The sequence below is a fragment of the Lissotriton helveticus genome, chromosome 7 (assembly GCF_964261635.1).
Source record: "Lissotriton helveticus chromosome 7, aLisHel1.1, whole genome shotgun sequence".
In the NCBI taxonomy this organism is placed as follows: domain Eukaryota; kingdom Metazoa; phylum Chordata; class Amphibia; order Caudata; family Salamandridae; genus Lissotriton; species Lissotriton helveticus.
The window spans coordinates 139,617,524-139,643,058 of record NC_136068.1 but is presented as its reverse complement, the minus strand read 5'-3'; the positions used below and the strand labels follow the sequence as shown (position 1 = coordinate 139,643,058).

The 25,535-nt window shown below is 45.5% G+C and overlaps 1 protein-coding gene across 1 annotated transcript in view; it reads left to right on the top strand.

Annotated features, from left to right (window-relative positions):
- The window catches only part of PDRG1 (p53 and DNA damage regulated 1), a 62,839-nt gene that overhangs the window by 7,210 nt on the left and 30,094 nt on the right, over positions 1–25,535 (top strand). Inside the window, exons 2-3 of the mRNA XM_078651769.1 lie at positions 13,946–14,021; positions 18,378–18,452. Coding sequence (XP_078507895.1) covers positions 13,946–14,021; positions 18,378–18,452 — 151 coding nt within the window. The remainder of the gene's footprint in view (positions 1–13,945; positions 14,022–18,377; positions 18,453–25,535) is intronic.

The window sequence follows — 25,535 nt, the reverse complement described above, 5'->3', positions numbered from 1 at the left end:
ACAGTTCTATACTCTGAAAAGAGCACACCGTGTCCCGGCGCGGTCAACGAGGCCGGTGGGGTCCCGACTCTTAAACTACCGGGACACAGACTTTGTATTACAAAAAACTCGCTGAAACGGCCCATTTGCAGTGGACAACAGTAAGGTTTCAATATTCCCAGACTATAACCTCGAAGTGCAGCTGAAACGCTCCTCCTTTCTTGAGGTTAAGAAGGCGCTGAGGGCCTCCAGTACTCCCTTATCTCCCCAGCTTGACTGCGCATCATAGAGGATGGCAAAAGCACTTTTGTGAAAACGCCACAGCGGCTTGGGAGTGGCTGGAGGAGTATAAGACTGTGGACCAGAGTGGCGTGGGAACAGGCACCTCCCCTCCAAAACAGACGGACCGGAAAGCGAACCAGGAGGCGACCGGTGAGGAGCGCCCCAAAGAAGCCAAGCCCTTCACAAGCGTAGCGAGAGAGAGCGGCGGCACTGCAGGCAGTGGCTGAGATAATGCAGGATGACAGGCAGCAGTCAGAGGTGGGTTCCCGCTTGCCGAGGGGCACGGAGGGCTCGGAATCGGACTACTCCAATGCAGACAGTCTAATTATGCCATGGATCACTCCGAAGACTGTGGATGAGATCATATAGAGGGGGCTGCAACGTGGAATGGACCTGGTCACACATCCTGCTCCTCTAGACCCGGTAGGGCCACAATGGAATACTGAGGTAAAATGGTTCAGGTTTGATTTTTGGGGGTGCTCAGTGCCAGCCACGGTCACTGACACTCTATATACAGACACGAGACCATGAACAAAGCCATGACCCCTTGGGGGGACCTCACCATAGTTAGTTTGGACCTTTGACTATCGAAGTTGCATGAAGGATTTGGGCGGGTGGCCATTGTCACACTGCTCTGGGGAGTTGGTCGATGTTGGGATCTCCTTTCGTTTAGTTTTGCCTTTATTTATTTCTTACATTAGTTGGGATCTCCTTTCATTTAGTTTTGCCTTTATTTCTTTCTTACATTAGACCTGCCTTGTTTGCAGCGCGGAGCTCGAAATGCTTTTCAGTCCTGGAGGGTTTCAGGGGCCTCGGGATGGGAGAGAAGGATTACTTAGCTAATAATGGCAACACACTACCAGACACTGAAACTACTCACATTAAAGGGATGGGGTTCCTGTCTAAGCGCCACAGCATACACAACTACCTTAGGAGATGAGAAGTGCAGATAATCCTCCTGCAGGAGACGCACCTGCTCCAAATAGAAGTGGACAGGCTGTGTAGAACGTGGAGGGGACAGGTATACGCTACGTCCTTCTCTGCATATGCCCATGGGGCGTTAATTTGGATTAGATCAGGAGTGCCCTTTGAATTGGTACGGTCTGCTATTGACAAGGAGGGCAGGTTATATGGGCGGGAAGTCACGCTGGGTTGCGTGTATGCCCCTAACCAGGATCAGATGGCCTATATGGCTGATCTTTCTACTCATATAGCGGACATGATGGTGGGTCCAGTACTAATGGGAGGGGATTTTAACAGAGTAACAGATGTGGACTTAGATCGATCTCGCCCTCCCCTGCCAGGGGCCCAGACCTGCCGAGTGGCAGCTGGACTGCGGGACTGGATTTCCCATTGGGGACTGCAGGATATTTGGAGGATCCAACACTGGAACACACGACAATGGTCCTTCTATTCCCCACTGCACGAACTCCATACACGACTAGGCACCTTCTGGTGTACCCCCACCGCCAGTGACTCCATTACACATACAGAGTATTTGGGACAAACGCTATCCGATCACAGCCCATTGTTGTTGACATACTGGCCACATGGAGCTAGAACCCCAATACCCACATTGCGCCTTAACCCGGTGTCCCTAGAAGACGTGCCGTTTGCAGATGCCCTACTCTTGCTTGTCAGCGACTATTTTGTCAATAATGAGCGATCTGCTTCCTATGTTCGGTTAGAGCGGTAAGCTTTTAAAGTGGTGGTGCGGGGACATTGCATTGGGCAAAGTTTCGGGGTGCGCAGGGAGCTCTACAGTGAGTTGTTGGCTAGAGAAGGATTACTACGAGAGTTGGATAACATTCAGGGGCGAGACTTGCAGGCCCAAGCACGCCTTCTGGGTAAACGTGCACAATACACTGACATACTAGAGCGACTTGGGTCTTATGACTATAGGGCATATATGGATAGAGCACAGGGGGAGGAGGGACGGGCTGGTCATCTCTTATCCTGGTTGATTCGTCTGGAGGCTCATGGATTCGAATCATGCGCATACGGATGGTTGACGGTTTAACCCTGCATGATCCGGGAGAAATTAATCTATAGGCCCTCAACACCGCCCGGGGTCTCCTAGTGTTACTGTTGATACCTTCTTAGATCCTCTAGACCTCCGCACACTGGATGCAGAGGCATGTGAGGAATTAGGTGGACCGGTAACCCTGGAAGAGGTACGGGGTGCCATTTCTGCTATTGCTAATGGGAAAACACCTGGCCCAGATGGCCTGCGGGGAGAATGCTATAAAAATACAGGGCTGAATTAGCTCAGAGATTGGTGACCTTGTTTGAGGAGTCGCTTCAGCTGGGCCTTCTGCTGGAAACCACACGAGATGCGCTGCTGATCCCACTCCCCAAAACCACATCTCCGGACGCCGAGGTAAAGGATTATAGGACCCTCTCTATGTTAAACACCGATTTTAAGATACTTAGCAAGGTACTGGCACTCTGGTTGCTTTAGCATATACAGGGCCTAATCCACCAAGACCAAAATTGATTTATCCCCTCCCGCAATACCTCGTATAACCTCTGTCGGTTGTACTCTGTGCTCTACCACCCAAAAGCACAGGCCCTCCGGCAGGCTGCCATTTTCTTGATTGACCTAGAGAAGGCCTTTGACACCGTGGAATGGGACTACCTGTTGGCTGTTATGAGGCGCTTGGATATGGGTGACGGTTGGGTGGCATGGGTGCATCTATTGTACACTCGTCCTACAGCCGGGGTCAAGACCGGCAAAACCATCTCCCCACAATATCACGTGGCACGAGGTACCCAACAGGGTTGCCCCCTGTCGCCACTTCTATTTGCCATGGCGATAGATCCTCTGGCCGAATTATTCCGGTGGGGGAGGGGGGAGGCATGGGATTGACAGTAGGAGGACGGATGAACATCATTTCTCTTTATGCGGACGGTTTATTAGTCTACCTATGTGACGCTGCTTGGGGAGCCGGAACAGCCCTGCAATGTTTGGAGCCATTCGGGTTAATAAGCACAAAACGTACCTGTTCCCAGTGGCCAAACCATTAGCGCACCCCCTGGATGTACCCGTGGATCTTAACAGGGCATCGGACACTTTTAAATATTTGGGTGTTCAGATCTTCCACTTGTTGGAAGATTTGAGAGAGGGAAACCTGGACAAAGCGCTATCACTTCGGTCTAGTGTTCAGTTTTTAGGCACGCTACGCCTCCCCATAATGGCCAGAATATCTCTGTCAAAAATGGTTATGCTCCCTCGTGTGCTATATTACTTTGCTAACATGTCAGTGTTAATACCTATGCCCCTGTTCCGTAATATGGACTCCCTGGTTTGAGACTTAATCTGGGGGAAGGTAGGCGTAGAGTGCCGCTCCGAATATTTAGATGCCCTATAAATGCGGGAGGTTTGGGAGTTCCTGACTATGAACTCTACCAGCTCGCTGCCCAAATACAATGGCTGGAGGGGGTGAACGTTGATGGAACCTTTTTACTGGAATCTGGCTGGAGCCCCAGTCTGCTGCTGGCGAAGATCCTGTTACACGCAACCAAGGTCCCCTACACCTCAATATTGCAGACAACAGCGCTGCACTGTTGGAGGCTTAGCATCAACAAAATAACCGATACTCCAAAATATTCTAGGGAGTTGCCACTGGTGGGATTGCCATATGGCCTACCGCAGCAGATTATAACTGCGGAGCAGATGGCACCTTGGGCGGCATTGGGCCTAAAAAATGTAGGCGACTGTTATCACGAGAAACATCTGCTCCCTTTTTCAGAATTGATTGAGGGTTGTGGCTTGCTCTCTGGCCAGTTCCTCGTCTACGAGGTGCTGCAGCGAACGTTTGCGAAATTATGAGGCCGGAATAGAGCGGAGCCGGAAACGCATGATGTGCTGCACTCACTGATTACCTTAGGCACAGCGAGACACCAAATTAAATGGTTTTATGCGTCTCTATGCGAGGCCTCGCTGACCCCCCTGCTGCGACTGCGGGGAAAATGGGAAAGAAATCTGAGGAGAGATCTCACAGATGCAGAATGGAGTAGAATCTTGGAATCCCCTAAGAAAATATTGCGGAGCACACAACTGAAGTACTTTCAATTTCATTACATACATATGACTTCTTTGACACCGCACAGGCTATTTATCACTTTCGGGGGAGAGTCGAGGCGATGCCCTAGATTCAACCTGGTAGATGTAGACTTTTTACATATGACCTGGGAATGCAGGGTCACACAAATATTTTGGCATGAAGTCCTCTCCCAACTCAATAGCATACTGGGGCGAGCGCTTGGTCACACCTCAGAAGTTTGCTTACTCTGGCTCTTTCCCTAGACCACCTAAACGCAAGGTAGGAAATAGGTTCATAGATCTGGCGCTTGTGCTAGCTAGGAGGCACATAGCAATCATGTGGAAAGCAGCTGTGGGGCCACAAGTGAACGTCTGGCGGAGAGAGGTGACTACCTGGGCTGGAGTTGGAGAGGGAGCGCTGCGTAGGGAGTAATTGAAGGGGATAGGCCAACTCCCCATAGCGGAACAATGGCGGGTCACATTACATACCTGGGAATATCGGAGTCCTTCAGGTAGCACAGATGGAGAAAATAAACCTGCTCAGCCAAACATAGAGAAACGGGCTGACCACGCCCGAGAACGCTGGATTGCGAGAAAGGGACCTTTGGGACCCCCCCCCCTGCACACCAGGAAAGGAAAAGGAGGGATGGCTAGCCCAGAGGTATATGGTTGAGGCGTGACTGGACGTTCATGGAGCCCTGAAGCGATCATGTTTGGAGATCTACCATCCCTCCTTTTTAGGTCTCGCGACCTATCAATGCGCGCAAGCGCATTGAGCGGAGCGAGAATTCATGTCCTGAAATCCTCGTGAAACCAAGGGCTTCTTGTGCTGCAGTTTTCTTTAAGTTCACGTGAATCACGTGAGCAAACAAGCACGCGCATTCACGGCCGCACAGCACATCAAAGGGCTTCGCCCAGCGTGCGCTCTGCGGCTTCTCCTCCCCTAATTAACCGCTCTTGTTTCAATCGGCAGTGAAAGCAAACGCTTTCCCTGCCGCTTGTTCTTATGCTTGGAGGCATGGGTTCGAATCTCGCTCTTGCTGCTGTGCCAGAACTTGCGTACATTTTAACAAATCGCTCCTTCCAGTGAGGCAGGTTGTATATATTTATAATGTTGTATATATTTATAATGTAACTATAACAACAGTCCACTCCCGAATAACAACCGAAATACAGCAGAAAATAACAATGCGCTTTTTTTTAATTAAAACATATGCAAGCGAAATAATACGCACACATGCGATTATCAGACATTGTTAGTCAGTGTTCGAACTCCTGCTCAAAGACAGGTTTCCGCAGTTGAAGCATCGGTCTCCAGAGCCACCACTCACGTCGATGACAATTGTTTACAAAATAACCTTTTGGCTCCTTCCTCGACACACCACAGTGCTGTCCGCCTTCCTGATCTCCCGCTAACATCATCTGGTCCCTTCCCTCGAGTGACTCAAGCTTTGGAACCACATGATTTTGAGTGTCATGTACTCCTTTCAAAATGTTGTGCTATTTAACATTTGCTTGTTTTTCTTATGTGTGGAGACATGGGTTCGAATCTCGCTGCTGTGCCAGAACTCGCGTACATTTAAACAAATCGATTCTTCCAGTGAGGCAGGTTGTATATATGTATAATGTCCATCGGTCTCCAGAGCCACCACTCACGGCAATGACCATTGTTTACAAAATAACCTTTTGGCTCCTTCCTCGACACACCACAGTGCTGTCCGCCTTCCTGATCTCCCGCTCCCCAGATCCAGCACCTCCCCTCTCTCTCCCCGCAAACACAGCCTTACTTGCATTTCTCCTCCCCCTCCCCAGCCAGCTTCCCCCAGGCCGTAGCAGCACTCCTCCCACACCTTTGAAGTGAAGCTTAGCTTCACTTCAAAGGCCCCTGCTGCTTCACACCGTGTCGCATTTCTCCTCCCCCCTCCCCTTCTCTGCCTTCCCGCCGTCTTGTTTTCCAGGAATCTTCTACTATGTCACGTGGTGTTCCACAGAACTCGTCATTAAGTCCATCCCTGTTGTCCATCATGTCCAATTATGTCCATCCCGTCATTAAGTCCATCCCAATACATCCTTTGGGTTTTCGTTAGTGTCATACGTTGATGACATCCAAATTGTGGTGTCCCTCTCCATCATGGCACAAACAAATCTTTCCGAAATTGCACGTTTGCGGTCAGTGAATGGATGGGCAAAAATTGCATCAATTTAAATTCTGCCAAGATAGAAGTGATGCTGTTTGGGAACAACACATCCTTCTGGTCTCCCTCTGGGTGGCCGCAAGAACTAGGAACAAACATAGTCCAAAAAAAAAAAGTAAAACAACCTAGGCATTACTCTGGATGACAGACTCACCTACAACAAGCATTGGCATAGCCAATAGATCTCGCTTGTGGGACCTTATAAGTATTTAGTTTTGCAGCACAATATCCTTGGTGCAACAACATCAGCTGTTGCACGGCTAAACCTTGTACCTTATAAGTGTTTAGGCATGCAACAGTTGATGTTGTTGCACTAATGATATTGTGCTGCATAACTAAATACTTATAAGGTCCCACAAGCGAGACCTATTGGCAATGCCAATGCTTGTTTTTGTTGTTGCTCCACTTGTGTTTCTCTGGACCCCCCATTCCCCATGGATCATTTATGACACACATGAAGTCTTAAGCACAGATAGAGCGCTGGGCCTCGACAGACCCTGTTCTTCACCTCCTGCTTGACAAGATTCATGTATATATGATCCCAAGATGGCAAACACACCACATACCTAGACATAGTTACCCCGAGTGATAAATAAACAGCAACATTTTATGGGGCACATGGGCTTGGGGACAGTTATCCTAAAATTAGGCCCTGTAGTGGTCGAAAAGTCTGTTATTTGATGGGAGCCACGCCTGTTGTGCCCCTCCCTGAAGATACTCTTGGGACATTAAGAGCTTAGTAAATGTACTCAACGCTGCAATATTTCACCTGTAAAAGAATGTACACGATTTATGTCTGCACAATAATTGTGTATTGATAACTCTATAACGAAATGCCAATAAAAAATATGTAAGTAAAAAAAAAAACATACACATGCATATATGCTCATGCAAAAATCTGCTGAGCAACTTCAAATTCACTTTTCCATACCACCTTTTGTTCCAACCCAAGAACGTTTTACTCCTGCAATTGTCAGGAGTACCTTTTCCATTGTGGTAGAGATTGGAGAAAAGTTGGTTACTACCTTTAAAGATGTGTAGGTGTGCACTGACTGTCATGACTTCCCAACCCTAGAACTACTGCTTCTCACCTACTTCCAGCCCCTGCATGTAGATTCACAGAAATGTAGCAAAATTAGAGCCTTACTAGTATCTAAATACTGATCTAATATGAGCTGTAACATAATCAGCAAGGCTATTTACTGAGCTTTGATATAATGAGAATGCTGCCATAATTTGTTACCCCACTGAATGGCACCAAATGTAACTAGTGGTATTGTGAAGCATTCCATCACTTGGACAAGTAGACAATATATGAAATTCCACACCCATAAGAGATGTTGGTATAGCTGGAAAGCAGAGATGAACAATTCAAGGGGATTAGACATGGGCGGAAGCTCTACATCAGACATCAACTGTGATGTGATTCACAGGACAGGGTCATCTAATAGAGTACGTCGTTTTTTAGGTTTCGCCCTGCAATCGATCGCGGAGCGATCGTCGCAGCGAAACCTATTGTGATTGTTTCTGCTTTTAAGGAGTCAAGGGAGACAGGAGACAATTAATGTGCACGCGCCACCTTCCGAACTGGGATCAGGTCGCGCGCGCTTCCTGTCTCCCATGGCTACTTGGAAGCAGGCACACACATGCACTCACACACACACACACACACACACACACACACACATACAGACCCCCACCCACCGCCGCGCATACACACAGTCACACACACACACCTAGAGATCCCCCTCACCCCCCACCGCCGCCGCGCATACACACACGCGCACACACACATAGAGAACCCCCCCGCCCCGCATGCACACACACACACACATACATACAGAACCCTCCGGCGCTCACACACACATCCCGTACCTCGACTCGGCGTGTCTTCTGGCGTGTCTTCTCATTACAGCTAGCGCAGGGACAGCCAACTTGCACGGCGACGGCGTCTCCTGCGCTACAACCGTGGTTTCGCGGCCGAACCTTGTTACTCACAGGCATCAGTGCGCCTCGCAATAAGAACAGAAATAATTTCTTAGGAGAACATTATATACGATTGGATTAGATAATTAAACGTTATGTTACCGGTAAAAAGTGACAATTGTGAGCAGACAAATACATGAGGTAGCTTACTATGCACAGGATGAAATAGTGACATGGGGGCAGGTAACGAGAAAAAGGAAGTACCTTGGAAGTGTAATATGCAATTTATGCTGGACACTATGGCTCTAGAACAAACGTTAGCCTTTACGGGGGGTATATCATGGCATTCTCTTGAGCCCGTCCGGCCTCTACTGGGCCTGGTTTGTTGGGGAATGATGAGACGAGTATGGACTCGTTAACGTCTAGCTTTATTTCACGCAGACAGAGGAGGACGTCGTGGCACATCAGGACAGGTTAAGGTGGCGCATTATACTAAGCTTTGGACTTTGAGACTGGGGACCCAGGTTCGATCCTTGGGGTCAACATTCCCCGATTGAAGCAGTTAAATGTTAATTCAAGTTAAACAAGCACTGGAACGCTAGCGTGGCCGCAAAAGTCTACTGTGGGGAGGAGCGCTGGAGTGAGTCGCCTGCTATTTTAATATTATGCGCGGTGGCTATTAATTGTGTAGTTACACGCTCGAGCCACCCAAATTAGTAGGCGGTGGGCTCTTCCCACTGATTAATGCAGGTCATATAGCGCGAACTTTACCCGTGGTGCCAGAGCGCTTTACATGTGATCCAGTTGTGAACATGGGGAGTTAGGATAACATGCGTTGCATGCGAGATACAAACAGAATTTATTGATTGTCCATGATGTTAGAGCATTACCTTACCTTAGGAATTAGGCAGGTTGTCAGATGTCATGCTCAATTTAAGATAACACGTTGGGAACGGAGCTGATACATGAGAGCTAGTGCGGGTGTACTTGCTGGAGCGTTATGTTTAAATCGGGGGAATACGGCGCAAATATCACCCAGGTGTGCGAGCGATTCACAAGAGAGAAGCGCATTTTATGTAAGCCATCTACTGTGTCCCTCACGCCAATGCCGGGAGCTGTGCCTATGTTATTTGTTTGTGAGTTAGTGGCGTGAACATTATCAAAGGTGTCAGAGTGCTTTAAAAAGAATTCCAGGGGTCTCCACCTCTCTTGTTTTTGGAAGAAAGGCTTCATCTCCTCCCTCTCCCCCATTGTGTTGTGCTTCTTGGCCCGTCCCTGGACCCTGCCCCTCGTTCCCTCCCCCTCCTTGCTTGGGACGGAGGGTTCATTAACTCGACCCCTCTTGTTGGTGTTGTGTTCGGGGCCCACGTCACGGTATGTACAGCGTGATGGTTCTGGCGGTCTCCTCCTTTCACCCAGAGGGGGCTGGGCTGTGTTGCATGTGTGTATGGAGGTCGCAGACTGTGCTGCCAACACCATCCGATCCTTGAGGCTCAGGCAACTATGGCCCCATCCGCCTCCTGACTCCGAGGGCTGCGTTTCTGTGGCGGGTGTCCTCCTGTCGCTGCCAGCACTCAGTAAGTGTGGGCATCACCTACAGGGGAAGAGAGGACGCCAGAGAGGGCTACCCCTCCCTGCAGCACACGCACCCTCCAGCACTCACTAAACCCCTCACTGGAACACACTCCCACTCCAGAACTCACCACTGCCCTCACTGCAGCACACTCGCCCTTCAGCACTCCCCTCTGCACTGGTGCACTCGCGCCAGCCTTCACTGTCCCTCCCCCACCCTCACGGCACCATCCGAGACGCTGCCTGCTTCTCACGCGCACTAAACACGCCTTCATCCGCATTAATACTTTTAAACTCTGCAATTAAAATAACTACGCACCCCCATCCTCTCCGACCCTCGGTGCATCAAGCCAGCCCTCAGTGAACCCTTCCCCCCGCCCTCACTACCCGTAACCCTATCTCTCTCACTTGGGCATTTGTTGGGGACGTTGCGGGTGACAGGGGTGAGCTTCCTGCTCCATTTTACCCAATGAGGCCTCTACCGCCCCCTCTGCCTGGTGAAAGAGCTGCCTCCACCCCTGCCCTGGTGCACGCGGTTTATGATCTGACCGGGTGGGACGGAGAGAACGCCACCCTTCAACCAATATTAAGGGGCTCCCCAACAATAAACGGGTGTTATTAACAAACTAAATCACTAGCTTGTGTTCTTTGTTGAAATACAAATTGCAACCCGGCAAGGGGCTAAGGTGTATAATTCGTGGCCCCCAGAATTTAATTTCTGCAATTAAAACAATTGCGCACCCCTCTCCGAGTGGAAATAGGCCCAAGGAAGTTTGAGAAGTGTCTGCGCATGCGTGGCAATTGCAGGATATTTTACAAATGAAATCCTGTTTAAACTTCCGGTAAGGTCCCGTCCTTAGCCATCTACTGAGCAAATACGTTCAGGTATGTCTAACATTAAATATACAAGTTCGGCTCCGACATTTATTGAAAACATAAGTAGTCAATTTCTGAATTCTTCACATATTTAAAGTGCCTTAAAAGCCCCATGGCTGTTTTGACTCTGGGGTATTAAAGGGGCCCACCAGCATATGATACGACATTGGTGCATTCTGGAGTCTATTGACCTTTACCTGCTTGTGAACTGTAAACATCTTATTTTAAAGGTAAATTTAGCGCTTAGAAGCCCCCACAGTGTGGTACTAAATGCAGCATACTTGCACCCTCAAACAAGCTGCGTGCCATCTACAGTGTAAAATACAGTGCTGGGCAGATGTAATTTATTGTCCACAGAAATCGAACCATTATTGAAAGCACTTCGACGCGGCCAGGGGGAGTAAGCGCTATATAAATGAAATGACAGTTACAATAGAGCAAGCCGTCAAGGTGCGTAAAAGGGGTAGGTAAAACAGATAATGCTTGCAAAATAAATTTGAAAAAGATTTCAAAAAATGTCAGCAGTAAGAAAAGTTCAAATGAAGCTCGTCGTTTTTTTGTGATTCTGAATTGTGATTGTTGCAAAGATTTTAATAGGATCAAAACAAAAAGACTTTGTGTGTGATGCACACATGAGAGATGTGCACAGAAAAACGATTTCCACGTCTTATCATTTATGTGTCACGCAGGGTTAGCAGTAAAGCTGCATAATTGATACAAATGTAGTGCCCAATTGTGCTCTCTGTAAAAGGCAGTGCCCTAGCACACCATGCTTCAGTCATACAGTTTGGACAATGGCCTCCCCACTCGCCCACCATTCTCCTCTCCAATCCTTTCTCTCTTCCCCCCCGCCTCTCCTTCGCTCTCTCTACTACTCAATCACTCTCTAGAACTCACTCTACTACACACTCTCTACTCCTCTGCTACGCACTCTCTACTACTCACTCTCTACTCCTCACTATTACTCACTCTACTACTAGGTCTCGCATTTGCGAGAGATTAAGCTATTGGCATTGTAAATGACAACGCCATTTATTTATCTGTTTTCAAAACGAACACATAAATAAAAATGTTGTCATTTACAATGCTAATAGCTCTAACTTTTGCAAAGGCGAGACCGTTGCATTGTAAATGCTTGTTTGGAGCATAGGAGTGGAGCACGTTTGAGAATGGGGAGTGATAGAAGATGAAGAAGGCCCTATAAGGGCATGGTTGGAGAGGGGCTGTTACAGATTTTCTTCTTCATAAAATAGCATACTCGCTTAATGCACCTGCTTCAAAATGTGTGTAACCTGCACATTGTCCCTCTCAATGTAAGGTAAATAAAAGGATATAAGTTCCCGTTTCAGTACGATACTTTCTTGAGTTTATTTACTTACTGCAGAGATGTCTGCGTGTGTAATGTGCATGTTACATTCTCAATACAGCTATTTAGTCCAAGGTATTACCGTAATCTAATCTACTCTGCAGGTTACAGTGTTTGATCATTGTGGGATACATTGGCGGATGTCTGGGTTTGAGGTTAGTTCTGAAGACCACAATTTTAAATCCCAGTAAACTATCTTGTAACTTGTTTTGCTGCAGGAACCTATGTGCACCCTGTAGACCGCAAGATTTAGTCCTAGCTGGGCCAACTCTTTGTACCTTTCCTAACCCAACCACCTTCCAACAGTGTATTTATAGAAATTCTTTTGACTCGCCCCTCCAAATGCTTGTTGTAAAAATAATATTCTATCGGATTGGGACTTTTAAGTATAAACTACATTGTGCATTTTGTCTTCTATGCATGTATAGTCTAATCTTGCACCGCTGGAAAGCTCTCTGACTGATGCAATCTGCGCAATACGAGACCGCAAATACATAAATAAAACCTTTTATAAGGTAACTCATCACACTTCTTAGTTACTCCTATGCCCAAGTGGATAAGTCAAAATTGCGCTTCTGTCTCACAGTATTTCTCAGCGGTTGAGAGGAACAAATGTACACAGTAGTCCAGTGTGATCTTTAACCATCCCTTTATTGGTAATTCATTTTTCGAGAAAAACTTTTTCTTGTTTCCAATGTGTTTCATTTGACCACAACCTTATCAGGGCTTGATCAATATGGGGATGATTTTCCTTAATGATCAATTTTCTAACATGGTTAATCCGTTGTCTCAAATTTTCCTTTGTTAAAAAACAAGCTCTTGAAGAAGTTCTGGTCAAACGAAATGCTCTGGCTACAAGAAAAAGGTTTTACTCTGTATTTAATACTACACTTGCATTTGTCATGATTAGATTATTTCTTGTCAATCTCCGTTCCTTGCTGGTTATCAGAGCATGCGCACATTCTTTACTTTGATTCCCCTCTGTTTCCCCATACGCTTCAGTGGCACATCGCAGAGCAGCAATGCACGTGACAAACACAATGCACATTGTAGCATCTTGGGAGTATAGAAAGCAATGTTTGTTGCTTTCTATACTTTTAGCATGGCCCATCAGGCATCAGCAAAGCCAATTGTAACGCTCACTCAACATTGGGGAAACGAGTCCAGTTGGCTTTGCCAGTACTTGTTTTATATTGCTGTGTGTTCTGTGTGATCTAGAACTGTTTGTCAACTTTCATAATTTGAGCGACCTGTATATTTCTGTCCTTCCCTCCTTTTCCTGAATGTACCCCTTTTCAAATACTACAAGATTTCTCAGCTGATTTAGTCCTCCAGATTGTAAGTCCTCGTACTGGTAATTGTGTAATGCTTATTCCGCCCTGGGAAACAGAAGAGGAAAGGCGGTGACGTGAGTGTTAACCAATTGTTTCAGTTTGAGAAACAGTTGCTCGACTGTTCATTTTATGTTAATTATTTTGCTAATGATTCATTGTATTTGTTATCCTTGAGCAGTCTTTTTGACCTCGCATTTCTCCTCCATTTTGAACAGACCGGTTAAGTGGACATGTTTCTGGGTGCTTCTGTTCTACGCACACCCCAACCACCCATCCACCCACCCACCTACAGTTTGTTGGTCTTGCAATTACTCTGTATTCTGGAAATAATGTACCTCAGCAAATAACGTAACGTATTGGTTATCTCCAGATAGTGGACCTGGATATAAAGAGGAACCAGAACCGAGAAGCACTGCGGGCATTGCAGAGGGACCTGGGATCGTCTGGTGAGTCTTTTTAAAGAGCGGTGGCCCACACAGAGCAGACTCCTACTTGGCTGCACCTACATTGGGTCCAGGGCACCCAAGCAAACATTTGCTTACACTTTAATTAGGAGTCGAAGAACAGCAATAGTAAACCCTCATAAAAAGGAAGTTGGAGGAAATTTGCAAAGGAGGAACTTTGCAAAATATGTTTATGAAATATCTGTTCTCAGAGGTAGAGGTTCCAACGGAAAAAGTGGTAGTTGCTGTTCTTCAACTAGATTATCCTGTAAAAAGCTCTCTAATGAAATTCCTTTTTTAAGGTACGCTGGTGAGATAGAGATGGACCATGTGTAACTGCTGTCCAGTGGTACCCGGGTGGTAGACTGTGTAATGCTCTTCATTGTAGTATCTTGCCACCATGTATTCATAGGTTCTACTTTTAGAAGCTGCAATGAGGAATCTGATCATAAGTAACTCCCATCTATTCAAATTTCCTTATCAACATGTGGGAACTTTTCAGACAGAAAATTCACTGCGTACCTCCTTTCCCTCTGTTGCATCTCTGATTCATGTCTAGTTTCTCTGTGAAATTGCACTCCTGCAAGTTCACCCAGTGTCGATTGTCTTGATGTTCTCGGAGGTCAGTGGAGTACCCAAAGTGCACCTTTCTTTCCATAGAGAGGCTACTGAACTCTCTCCTGCGCTATGTGAGACAGGAAGTGTTGGCAGGATGATTTAGTGAAGGGATGGGCCTTTTTTTTTTACCTATAACCTTCATGGGGCGATGTCTCCCGCCCTTCCTATGTAAAAGGTCCACTCAGTCTCCCCTGGACAGTCCCCTTAACTCAGTATCGTGTTAGGGATGTACGAAGGGTGAATGTGCATGCCTGTGTTTATTTGTAATTCAGTGGAAGGTCTAATGTGTTTGTCTGACTGTGTGTGTGTGTGTTGGATGTTATTGGACTTCACATGTGTGTGTGTGCATTCAAATTGGTAGTTGGCGTTGTGCAAGGCTACCCTGTGTACATATGGGCCCTGTGACCCTGCACATTCACTTCACACCATACTCCCAGTCCACTCAGTCCCTAATAACAAATGTTCCTGAATGTTGTAGAGTCTCTGCTCCTCCACTCTCCCTACCTCAGTCTGCATACCTAAAGGACCTGGCCTTCTCGACTGTCATTGAGAAGCATTTTCCTGCCCATTGGAATCTACACCGGTTCATGACCCCTGCTTGTGCTGACCATGCAGTGTCCAGACTCTTTTGTTTTGGAGGCCCCATGCCTCCTCCCCTTGAAAGCAAAGGATGAAGAAGAACTGTTTGGTCTCTTGACCAACATGTAGGTCGAGGATGTTTTCAATATCCAACGCAAAGGTGCATATGAGTGTAGCCGAGATTACTGCGCTCTATGGATAGCAGTTTTTTGGTAACCACCTTCATTTTAGACTGGAGACAAGCCTGTGCCATAAAATAGAGAGGACATGATGCTGGGATTGTCTTGTTTAAGGAGCAAATTGAAGGAATCCTTCATCCTTCAGAATAGCTTTTACTCAAGTCAAGGGCAGCCTATCATTACTGCAGGAAGTTATCAATGTTGGAGGAATCCTGATTTCAGCTTGCACAGAAACCGTTTGGTCTCTTGACCAGTACTTTGTGTCAAGATGGTTTCAACATCCAAAGTGAAGCTGCACATACTTATTTACATTTATGTAAACACACACAGGCCATTTTAGGCCTGAAACGTTTTCTTTTGATCACTGTTCAGGTCTAAAATTATAATCCGAACAAGTTCTGGAAACTCTTTACATGTGTCTCAAACCAGTCGTGCGGAGTTCACCATAATATAGCTTTGTATGAAATTTTTATTGGGTCACGAAAAAGAAGGAACATTGCTCAGTAAATTTAGAGTGCTGACTTTGAGACTTGCAGGGCATGTGCTTGGACCGTAGGGTGGGCAATTTAGCCTTTCATTCTTTTGAGGCTGATGAAATGACAATCATTAAATTTGGCAGTAACTCTAATTTTTGGAGTCTATAAAGTGCTTCACTTGATCCTCCTTTTTAAACCGATTTCTAGTGAAAACTCCAGCCCTCTGTCGCAATATTTTTTAGGACCCTTTTTCACTTTTGGTCTTTAGTCAGCGCAATAGGTGATTATTTATAAATGTAGTCTTCTTAGACTTTCATCACAGTAGTGCTTTCTTGAAGGCAGAGCCCACAGTTGCTTTGCTGATTTAGCTACAACAATCCTCAAATATCTTGTGTTCGATCATGCTTGGTAGGTGGTATTGGACAGCCGGGGCAGATTGTCAGATGTTATCTCTCAGGCCCTAAATTAACTTGTTTTTATTTTGAGGAATAGAAGAAAGTGGAAGTAAAATCATAATCCTCCCTGTTTAAAGTAGCGTGGTAAGTTTGCACTGCAGTTTTACGGATGCTGAGAAAAGATAGAACTGATGCTTTTCACCATTACCACCCATCACCCACTGACATGAGGTGATTTCCACAGAAATATGTTTCTTTCAACTGAAAATCTTCAAACCATGGTTAACTTTCAGAAATAGAACTTGCAACTCTGAGCAGTCTTCTGACCAGGTGCTGCTGCCAAAGCTTCCAGGAGTACAATTTATTACTTAAACTTGTGTGCCTGTGGTCCTTGAATACTAGAAGTCGCCTGAAACTCGGGGTTAAAGTACGCAAGAGGGAAGCAGGATACTCAAATTGTCCCTGATGGTCTTAAGTCAGAAAAAGAAAAGCAGTGCCAGAAGAATAGGCAAAGCCATGATCCTGATGAATTAAAGGTGACCCCAGAATCCAGTGTTAACAGCTGCCAGTTTATACATTTATTCGATAGCGCATAGTGGGGTCAGATCCACAGTGAAATGTATTAAATAACCTGACCACTTGAGGAGGATTTGGCAATGGCACAGTAGGATTTGTCGTAGAAGCTGAACTAGTGGCATTGCCTTCTTTGCATAGAACATATAGGTTTGTGGCAGTTTTCTCAATAAGCAGATCTTCTGGAAGACGCGTCCATGTCTTGCAGAGGGAGAAGGGTGGGCATCACCTCCATATCATATTGAAGAGAGGGGGAAATGAATGGCAGGAATTCTCACAGAATCAAATATTTAGTGTGCAATAGTCATTTTCTGCATTGGGAACAAGATGAGTGCACACACCACCAGTGAAAACCTGTTGGGATCCATGATTCTATGAGTCTGAAACCTGGATTCCTTGGTCAGGAGGCATTTTTTTAAACCATAACCTCCGATTCCTAACTCTCCCACCTTCTCAGTGTTTTTGTCCCTAACCCACCTTGAAGAAATGAGACTTAATTTACAGAAACTATTTTTTTTGTCTCTTCATAACATAAATTGAAATATAAGACTAACAACTCGCTTCTACCAGGTGTTGATTATCTGATGCCTATTTAACATGAGGATTGGCCTTTGACTTCTACTGCTGTAAGACTCTGGAAACGAGATCCAGCAGACCAAGACAAAGTTTGACTTTTGCATGCACCGGACTCATGTTATTTACAATGAGTCCTCATATGTTTTGTTAATTCACAACATTGTTGATTTAAAGTGTAGGAGAAAGGCAGTATAATGTGTGCGGATGTTAACAGCTGAAGTTCAATCTTAATTGCCTTCCCAAACCATAGCACTAAATGTGGGGTGGACTCCATTGTTGGCATGGTGTTTTACCATCTTCGATATGCTGGCGGGCAAAAATGCAACTTCTGCTGATCTATCTTGGCCCTTGGCTTTAATGTTCTCAGCTCTTTGCGGAAGTAGAGGTCACCAGGCAGTTGACCTAAGCTTTTAAATAACAGTAGTCAGTAATAAGTAGCTGGGAATGCTGTCTCGGTAATGTTGGGGAGTGTGGTTCTTTAACACTGGTTCCTGATGTTGGGGGAGAGAATGATTTCTCCTGCATGATCAGCTTAAATTTGATTTGAATTTTTAAATTGCACAAGGAATTTAGAGGGCCTCCTCTAACTTTCCAGTGATGCCCTGAGACCATCCATAGAACACAGGATGTAAACATGTAGTCTTAAAGAATAGCCCCCACATTAGAGATAATATAAAAGATAAAATATAACTTATTAGGATGGATTTACGTTACCATGTTGGGAAGCAAATAGTTGAGCCCGGACAAACTATGTACATTTTGTTTGAGTGGGGCTTAAAGGGCCACTGTACATTCCAACCACTGGGGGCTGCATTGGGTAAGATGTTCGATTGGAGTGTGCAGATTTCCTTGACTTACTGGCAGTTGTGTGTCTCTGCTGAAATGCATGCTGAGAAGTTGATGAACTGCATGCTTAGAAGGGTGTGTAAACTTGTTCTGAGGGATTCCTTTCATTTCTTTCAGAGAAGGTGATGGTCTGCTTTGGGGACATGTTCATCAAGTTTCCAAAAACCAAGACGACAGAAATGATTCAAAAAGGTAAGAAATTCAGATTCACACAGTGTATGTTTGTCACTATGATCATGCCTGTAGCAGAGATTGCCCCACTCACACCATGTGCTGCACACAAGGCTGCATGTACCTGGAACTGTTAGCTGTTTAACCCACACCTTTCATAAAATCTGTTCCCTTCACTTGTTTGACTGCATTGCTACATTTTTAGTTCTGAATTTAAGCAAAGCAAAAGCCAGTAAAATAGGAATGTGGATTCTACATAGTGACCTACATGGAGCTAGATAACAAAAACAACTTTCCTGTATTTATGGAATGTGCTATAGGTTCATATGCTTAGAATAGCCCTCACTGTCACAAGACAACTAGTGGGTCAATTTGTAAAAAGGGCATTCACTTAATTTATTATTCTTTATAAGCTTTGTAGAGAACAAACCTGTAACCGTGTCTCTAATTCTGAGATCTGATTTGGTTCGAAGTGAGTAGGTGATGTTTGGTGTAAATGGTACGGGCCATGGATGTGCCCACCAGTGTACCATACCGACTATTAATGCTCTTGATTAGTCTTCAGATGGCAGTGTGACTCATATTCTCTTGGGATTAGAGTTAGGCTCCCTGAAGAAGATAGTGAGTTTGATGGGTCAGGGGCAGGAAGCATTTTGAATGCTAGGGGCTGGCTGTATTTGGCTTTGTTTTGCAAGTCTATTGAGGATACTCCGAAGAAGGTGTATTTCAGTTGTTTAATCAATAGGCAGTAGGTTGGTTGTGTTCCGAGGGCAATTGTTGTTTCAGAGTAAGGAACCCAGTTCCCAACTTGTGGTTCTTTTAACTAGACAAGTTTTGGTAGATCTGTGCAGAATGTCTGGACTTTAGATTACCAGTATGCATATAAGGGGAGGCACTTTTCTGGAGATTCTTCCCTGCCATGGGAGGCCTTGTGTAAGAGATCCACTAAGAATTCTGTTCATTTTTTCATTGGGCGCCATGGAGCCATTTAAAGGTCATGGTTATCAGGTTGTGCTTATGCTGCATGAGATGCACCTTGACCGCATTATTCTGCATGATCTGCATTTTTTCGGTAATCATTTCAGGCAGGCCTTCATATTGATTAATAGAGTAGTCCAGTCCTGAGAAGATTGTGACCTGCAAAGCGCCAAACAGTGGTTTTAATGGGGTTGTAGTAAGACCAGCTTTCGTGAGCTTATTTGTGTGGTACTTTTGGTTGTTGACTTTTACATTTGCTTGGGCGATGAACAGAGCGGGGCGGTGTGGCATGAAGAACAGCTGTGATTGTACACGTTCCCCATTGAAAAACATCTGTGATTAGGTGTTGTCCATAAATTGGGCCTAAGAAAAGGGTAAGATGTTGAAAACAAAGACTGAAGGAAGCGACAGACCAGCCAGGTTGCACCTTATTTAATTTCCGAACATAATGTTCAAGACCTGTGCACAAATCATCCTCACTTGTTGCTCTTCAGTGCCTCTGTAAGACAGATTCCAAATGTGGTGAAAGCAATGAGGTGCATCAGGAAAACAAATCCAGTCCAGTATATTTCTTGAAAAGATTGTTTATTCCAAATTCATGCACAATAAATTAAAACCAGCCAACGCGTTTTGTTCCCAAGAAACACTCATGGAACTTCGTAAGAGCTCTATATTAGAGTAGGCAAATATGTCATAAAAATCCATAACGATCCAACAGCAACCATTATAATAATTGGGAAATCCCGGGCCCAATGTGTGACACCTTGATAAGTATCCTCTCACGTGTACTTGAGGTTCGGTGTGCGTCAGCTGGGAATAGCTTGGTCCAGTGGCAGTGTGCATGGGATCAACATCTGGGCATACCCATCCCACTTAGGATGACATCCTAAAGTATACAAAAAGTGATGGATGGAATACTTGAATTAATATCCACTTGTAATTACTCTGGCCCCATTGCAATCCATCCTTATTTTGCGCACCATGCCACCTCAGTTTAGACCCAGCTGTTTGCAAACCAGTCTTGACCCTGCTCCAATGGGAACAGTCAAGCCTGAACTGCCAAGCAGATCATGTCCTGGGATATCCAAAAACAACTTGAATAGTGTAGCAAGCTAAAAGCACATCGTTGGAGGTTTTGAAGGACTGTGTCAAAGAGAAATTAACTATTACTGGGCAAATACATTGTGAAACAAGAATTTGCAATGCAATAGGTCTCGCATTATTAATGTTTGACCTATTGGCATTGGTAAATAATGCAACATCAATAGCTCAAACTTTAATAATGCGAGACCTATTGCATTGCAAATGCTTGTTTTAAATGTGAATAAAATGTTAATGTGGGTTAAAGAGCGACTGTGCGAATGAAGTTGACGAAAGCCTGCAGTTTTGGAGTTCTTCACAAACACTGCCATGTAATGCAGTATTGCATTACTTCACACCTCACCACTTGCTTCTGTTGTGCTATGGTTGTATGTCATGTGTGCATTTGTTAAATATTCACTGCCATTATTTTGGAGTGAAATTAAAAAATACACAAACAGGAAAAAAAGCCAAACAAAGGTACCAAATGTAGAGCGGGCTTTTAGCCAGCGTCGCTCTGTCCAGCACATCAGACTTACCATCACAAAAACGCACACAGTACAAACACAAGCAGCACACATTCCAACCTTGATGTCATGTTTACTCCCAGCAAACTGCAGTTATCAGGAGCATAGATAGTGTTTTCGTACCACACCTCAAGCCTCGAAAATGTACATCCAGGCTAATCGCATCGACAATATCAACCAAGCTGCTAGAAACAATTTTTTTTCTTTTTTTTTTAAACAGAAATGCTGGAGCATTAATCCCAGATATTCGAGATAAACAGCCACTGAATAACCCTATTCCATTCAGAATCGCTGCCTGTAAATTACATTTTAAGTGATTATCATAGTGATCTGGCCCTCCTGGACATATCTTGCAGTGCTACAGAAGGGTTTATCGAGGTCTACACTTCCCTTCTTAATAAATGGTGCATCAGGTATGTGGACCAACCAGAGACGGCAGCTGACATCACCTCAAAGCGTTCTCCATATATTCAAACACCTACTTGAGGCAGGCTTCCCGGACACAAAATGCCAATGTAGCTTCCAACTAAGTTGTGATATGTTTATTTTATTTTTTATCCTAGACAGAGTTACAATAAGTAACCTGCAACTCCATTTAAAATTGAGCCTTTTGCGTTGCATGCTAATCACCTGATCCAGGCAAGCAACTAATAAGTGAGCCAGAGCTAACTTTGAGGGACAGTGGCACGCGGTTTACCCGCTCTCTCCTATTCGTCATGCAAAAGCACTTACACAACAGTCATACCGAGAAGAATTGGACACAAGATGAGACAGACAGCTTTGTGGTTGTACACAAAGAAAAAACATGGATTGAGGACTTAAAAGCTCTTATGGAAGAGCATTCCAGAGCCTCACCCCTTTACTAAAACCAGCAGTAAGAGTGTGAGGTTCACAGGCAGCGTAAAAGGCAAGGCAAGAGTGGCAACCCAGCGGGCAGCCACGAACACCCACCCGAATTCGATGGATATGAGGTAGAAAGACCCCAGTGGGGGGGGCACACCAGAGCTCAATGGCGGGGGCACCAGGCGTGGCGCTCACCTATGTCGTGAGGGTCGGAGAAGCAGCCAGGACCAAGAAAGACCCAAACAAGAGCCCAGGAGAGGAGCAAGGCCCGTTACGATCACCACCTCAAGGAGATCCGCACTAATCAGCTCGGCGGTCAGGCTTGTGTATCCAGAGAGTACCGGGCAGCACAGATGCAGGACTGGTCAGGAATAATACCCAACAGCCAAGCCACGACAGGCAAGGGCAGTAGGAGGTACTTCCTACACTGATGCACCCCTGCCTCGTCCAGGATGCATCATTGTAGTAGCTCCAGCAAGCAGGGTGCTCTGGAAAGCTAGAGCGGGTGGGGCGGGTGATCCAACACGCTCCGTCTCGGCCCACCTTAGTCCTGTGTCAGCTGAGGCGTTATAGCAGGTAGCGTGGCACCCAGTGGGGATCAGCAACAAGGCTTGGTGGTCGGCATAGAAGTTCCAAGCTGGACTTTCTGGACTGGCTAGAGCGGGTGGGCGGGAGACACAACAAGCTCCAACAGACCCCAGCCTTGTCTGGTAGCGGCGTAGGCGGTGCAGCAAGTGGCATGGTGACCAAGATGGGGGTCTGCACAGGACCCTGTGGCCGGGGTGGGTGCAAATCCTGCTCAGTCCAAACTGCCTTAGAAACGGGCGAGCATAGAAGAAGGGGGTACTTCGCCCTCGTCGGGAGCGTGGGAGGCAAGGAGGAGGGGGGTCGCCTCCAGTGCCGTAGAGACAAAGCAGCGTTTAGCCGTCACAACCCCGGAAGAGAGCAATACCAGGGTCGGTCGGAGGGAAGAGGACGAGATCTCCACCAAAGAAAGATCGAGGTCCGAGGTCGTCATGATGAAGGGTCGTCTGTCGTTGGATACTCAGTCATGGGGCCATGGGAGGGGACTGGGACAACAGGAGGGGGTCAGGAGCATGTTGAACACGGACAACGGGAGGAGGGGCGGGAGCAATGGGAATGCGCACAACAGGAGGGGGCGGGAGCAAAGTGAAACACAACAGGAAATTCAATGAAGAAGAAGCGCGAGCGCGCGCCACTGTAAGGCATGTGTTTCTATTATCGCGCCCATGTGTGCACGCTAATAGAAACCACGTGACTGCCTATTGGTGTCTATTACGCGCACCAAGCGCGTAATAGACACCAATAGGCCGTGGGTGGAGCAACGCGCCTGCCTTTGGCCAATTGCGTGCAGTCTTTTATAAAAAGACGCACGCAAAGGCCAATGGGGTACCACTAAACAAAAAAGCACACGCACGAGCGTTTTACAGTCCAAAGGGACTGCTGAAACCCCCTTTTTCGATAACAAAATGCCGCGCGCTGCGCGGAGCACTGCTACGCAGTGCAACGCTAGGCGCGAGACCTAAAGAGGCTTGAGCTACCAGTGTATCAGTTCTGTAGCCAGAGTCTATATAGTGATATATGGTTAATGTGTGACAGGCCTCAAGGTCTCACCTTACAGATATCTTGCATTGGTATATTTCGCAAGAGAGTAACCGTCCCTGCTTTCCGACTAGTAAAATGAGCCTTGGGTTTATCTGCAAGGTCCTTCAGTCCCTTTTTATGAAAGCAAGTAGTGATGCGAGAATCAGTCTATCTAGCTATCGTATGCTTTGAAGAAGCCAAGTCTGTGCAGACTAGCTGTTTGGACTGTTGGGTAAATTTAGTCTTTTCAAAGTAGCCTTTTAAAGATTTTTTTACATCTAAGAGATAAATCGATCTTTCCGCCAGATAAAATTATTTGGATAGAACGTTGTAAGACATTGTCTGAGTTAAAAAAAAATGTATTTTACATTTTAAGCCAGTACATCATAGAGTAAGCAGTTACGTCTGCTATTTGGCACAAACATTAGTCATGTTAAACACAGTCAGCAACGTATTACCAACAAATTTGACCCACGGCCAGTAAGCACTGCAAGGTCTAGGTAAGACTATAAAATTACCCAACAATTTGTTTTGATGGTGGCAAGAGCACTCAAACTCCTTGATGGTAAGGACGCTCTTTTGGCCACATCTAATCTCAATGATGACCAAATATTCCTAGGGTAGGATGCATAAAGAAATCGGGATAGCATCTATTTGAGATTGTTCACATTATATTGATAAATCTGTAATCCAGTGCTCCAATTTGGGGTCCTTGCCATGGATACAAATCATAGCCACTCTTTTTTGCCAAGAACACTGTCCATGCCATGCATTGGCCCTGTGGGATATTTTTGACATAGCTCAGCAATTCCATGAAGCGTGAAATCTGCAGCTAAGAGCCTGTCATTCCAGCCAGTGTAGCTATTCGATCTTGCCAGAACCGCATTGTTTGTCGACAATGCGAGGCAAGATGTAGGGATTCAGCCTGGCACCACAGTGATGGCTGTCAGTAGCAGTTGACAGTCCATATAGGAGCATGCTCACCGGGTTATAATAAGTTCGATGTATATATTTTAAGTGTATTAAACAGACTCTACCGTTCGTGGATCTCTCTTGCATTTGCTGGCCATAAAAGGACCACTATTCAGTTAAGTTCAAGTTTATTTGTTTGATAAGATGCGGACTAGGCTAAACATTATAATCATCACATACAATTAGAAATATCAAAAATGTATTAATAGTATACGTCTGAAAAGCTGTAAACACAAATCACAGAATTACAGTAGGACCACTGAGCATCTGTTACAGTATGTTCCAGTTCACGTTCCCTTTTGTTTTTAACATTATTTCCTCTGGCAGTAAGTCAACAATGACACTATTGTATAGTCTGATAAGCATTTGGGCTGGGCTAGGATTAGATATTTCCATTATGATGATCTGCCCCTTTAGGAGGCTCCTACGGTAGAGTGGGGAAAAATCTGGCAAAAGGATTTGCATAGGTCTCTATATACTAATACGTCATTGAGGGCGCCATTCATATATTCTAAATTGGTCTTAATGGTGGTGTTAATGAACAGTTCACCTACAGTATGCAAGTTCTTGTTTCCTCGAACTTTTCATTTTGTTCCTTTCTTTTGTTATAGCTAAGCGTGGAGTATTAATTAGTGGGATGGGCGGCAAGTACATTTCGCTTCTGCATGTCAGTAAGTCTAGTCCATGATAAGATTGTACAGTTTACTGTATGTATATCTTTCCGCTGTCTATATATAGTTTTTGAAATAAGGCTGCCTTTAATGTGCAAGGGGCTATCATTCCTGCCTCTAAATTCTGGTGCGGGACATGCTTGATTTATTGGAACCAAAAATTGACAAATTGGACCTGGCTTACGTAAAAATAAATCTTGAAATGTGGGACTGCATATCCCCTTGTCATATGGCAATTGGACCTTAGACCATATTGTGGTAAATAAATAAATAATACCTCTATTTTTGAATGAATATATGAATAACAGATAGCTCAATAAATAAGAGTCAAGATTCGAGGTAGTAGGAGTTTGCAGGTTTAATACAGCATAAAGGACAGGAACAGGACAACCTGCACGGACAAGATCTGGGATGGCTAGCTAGCACGG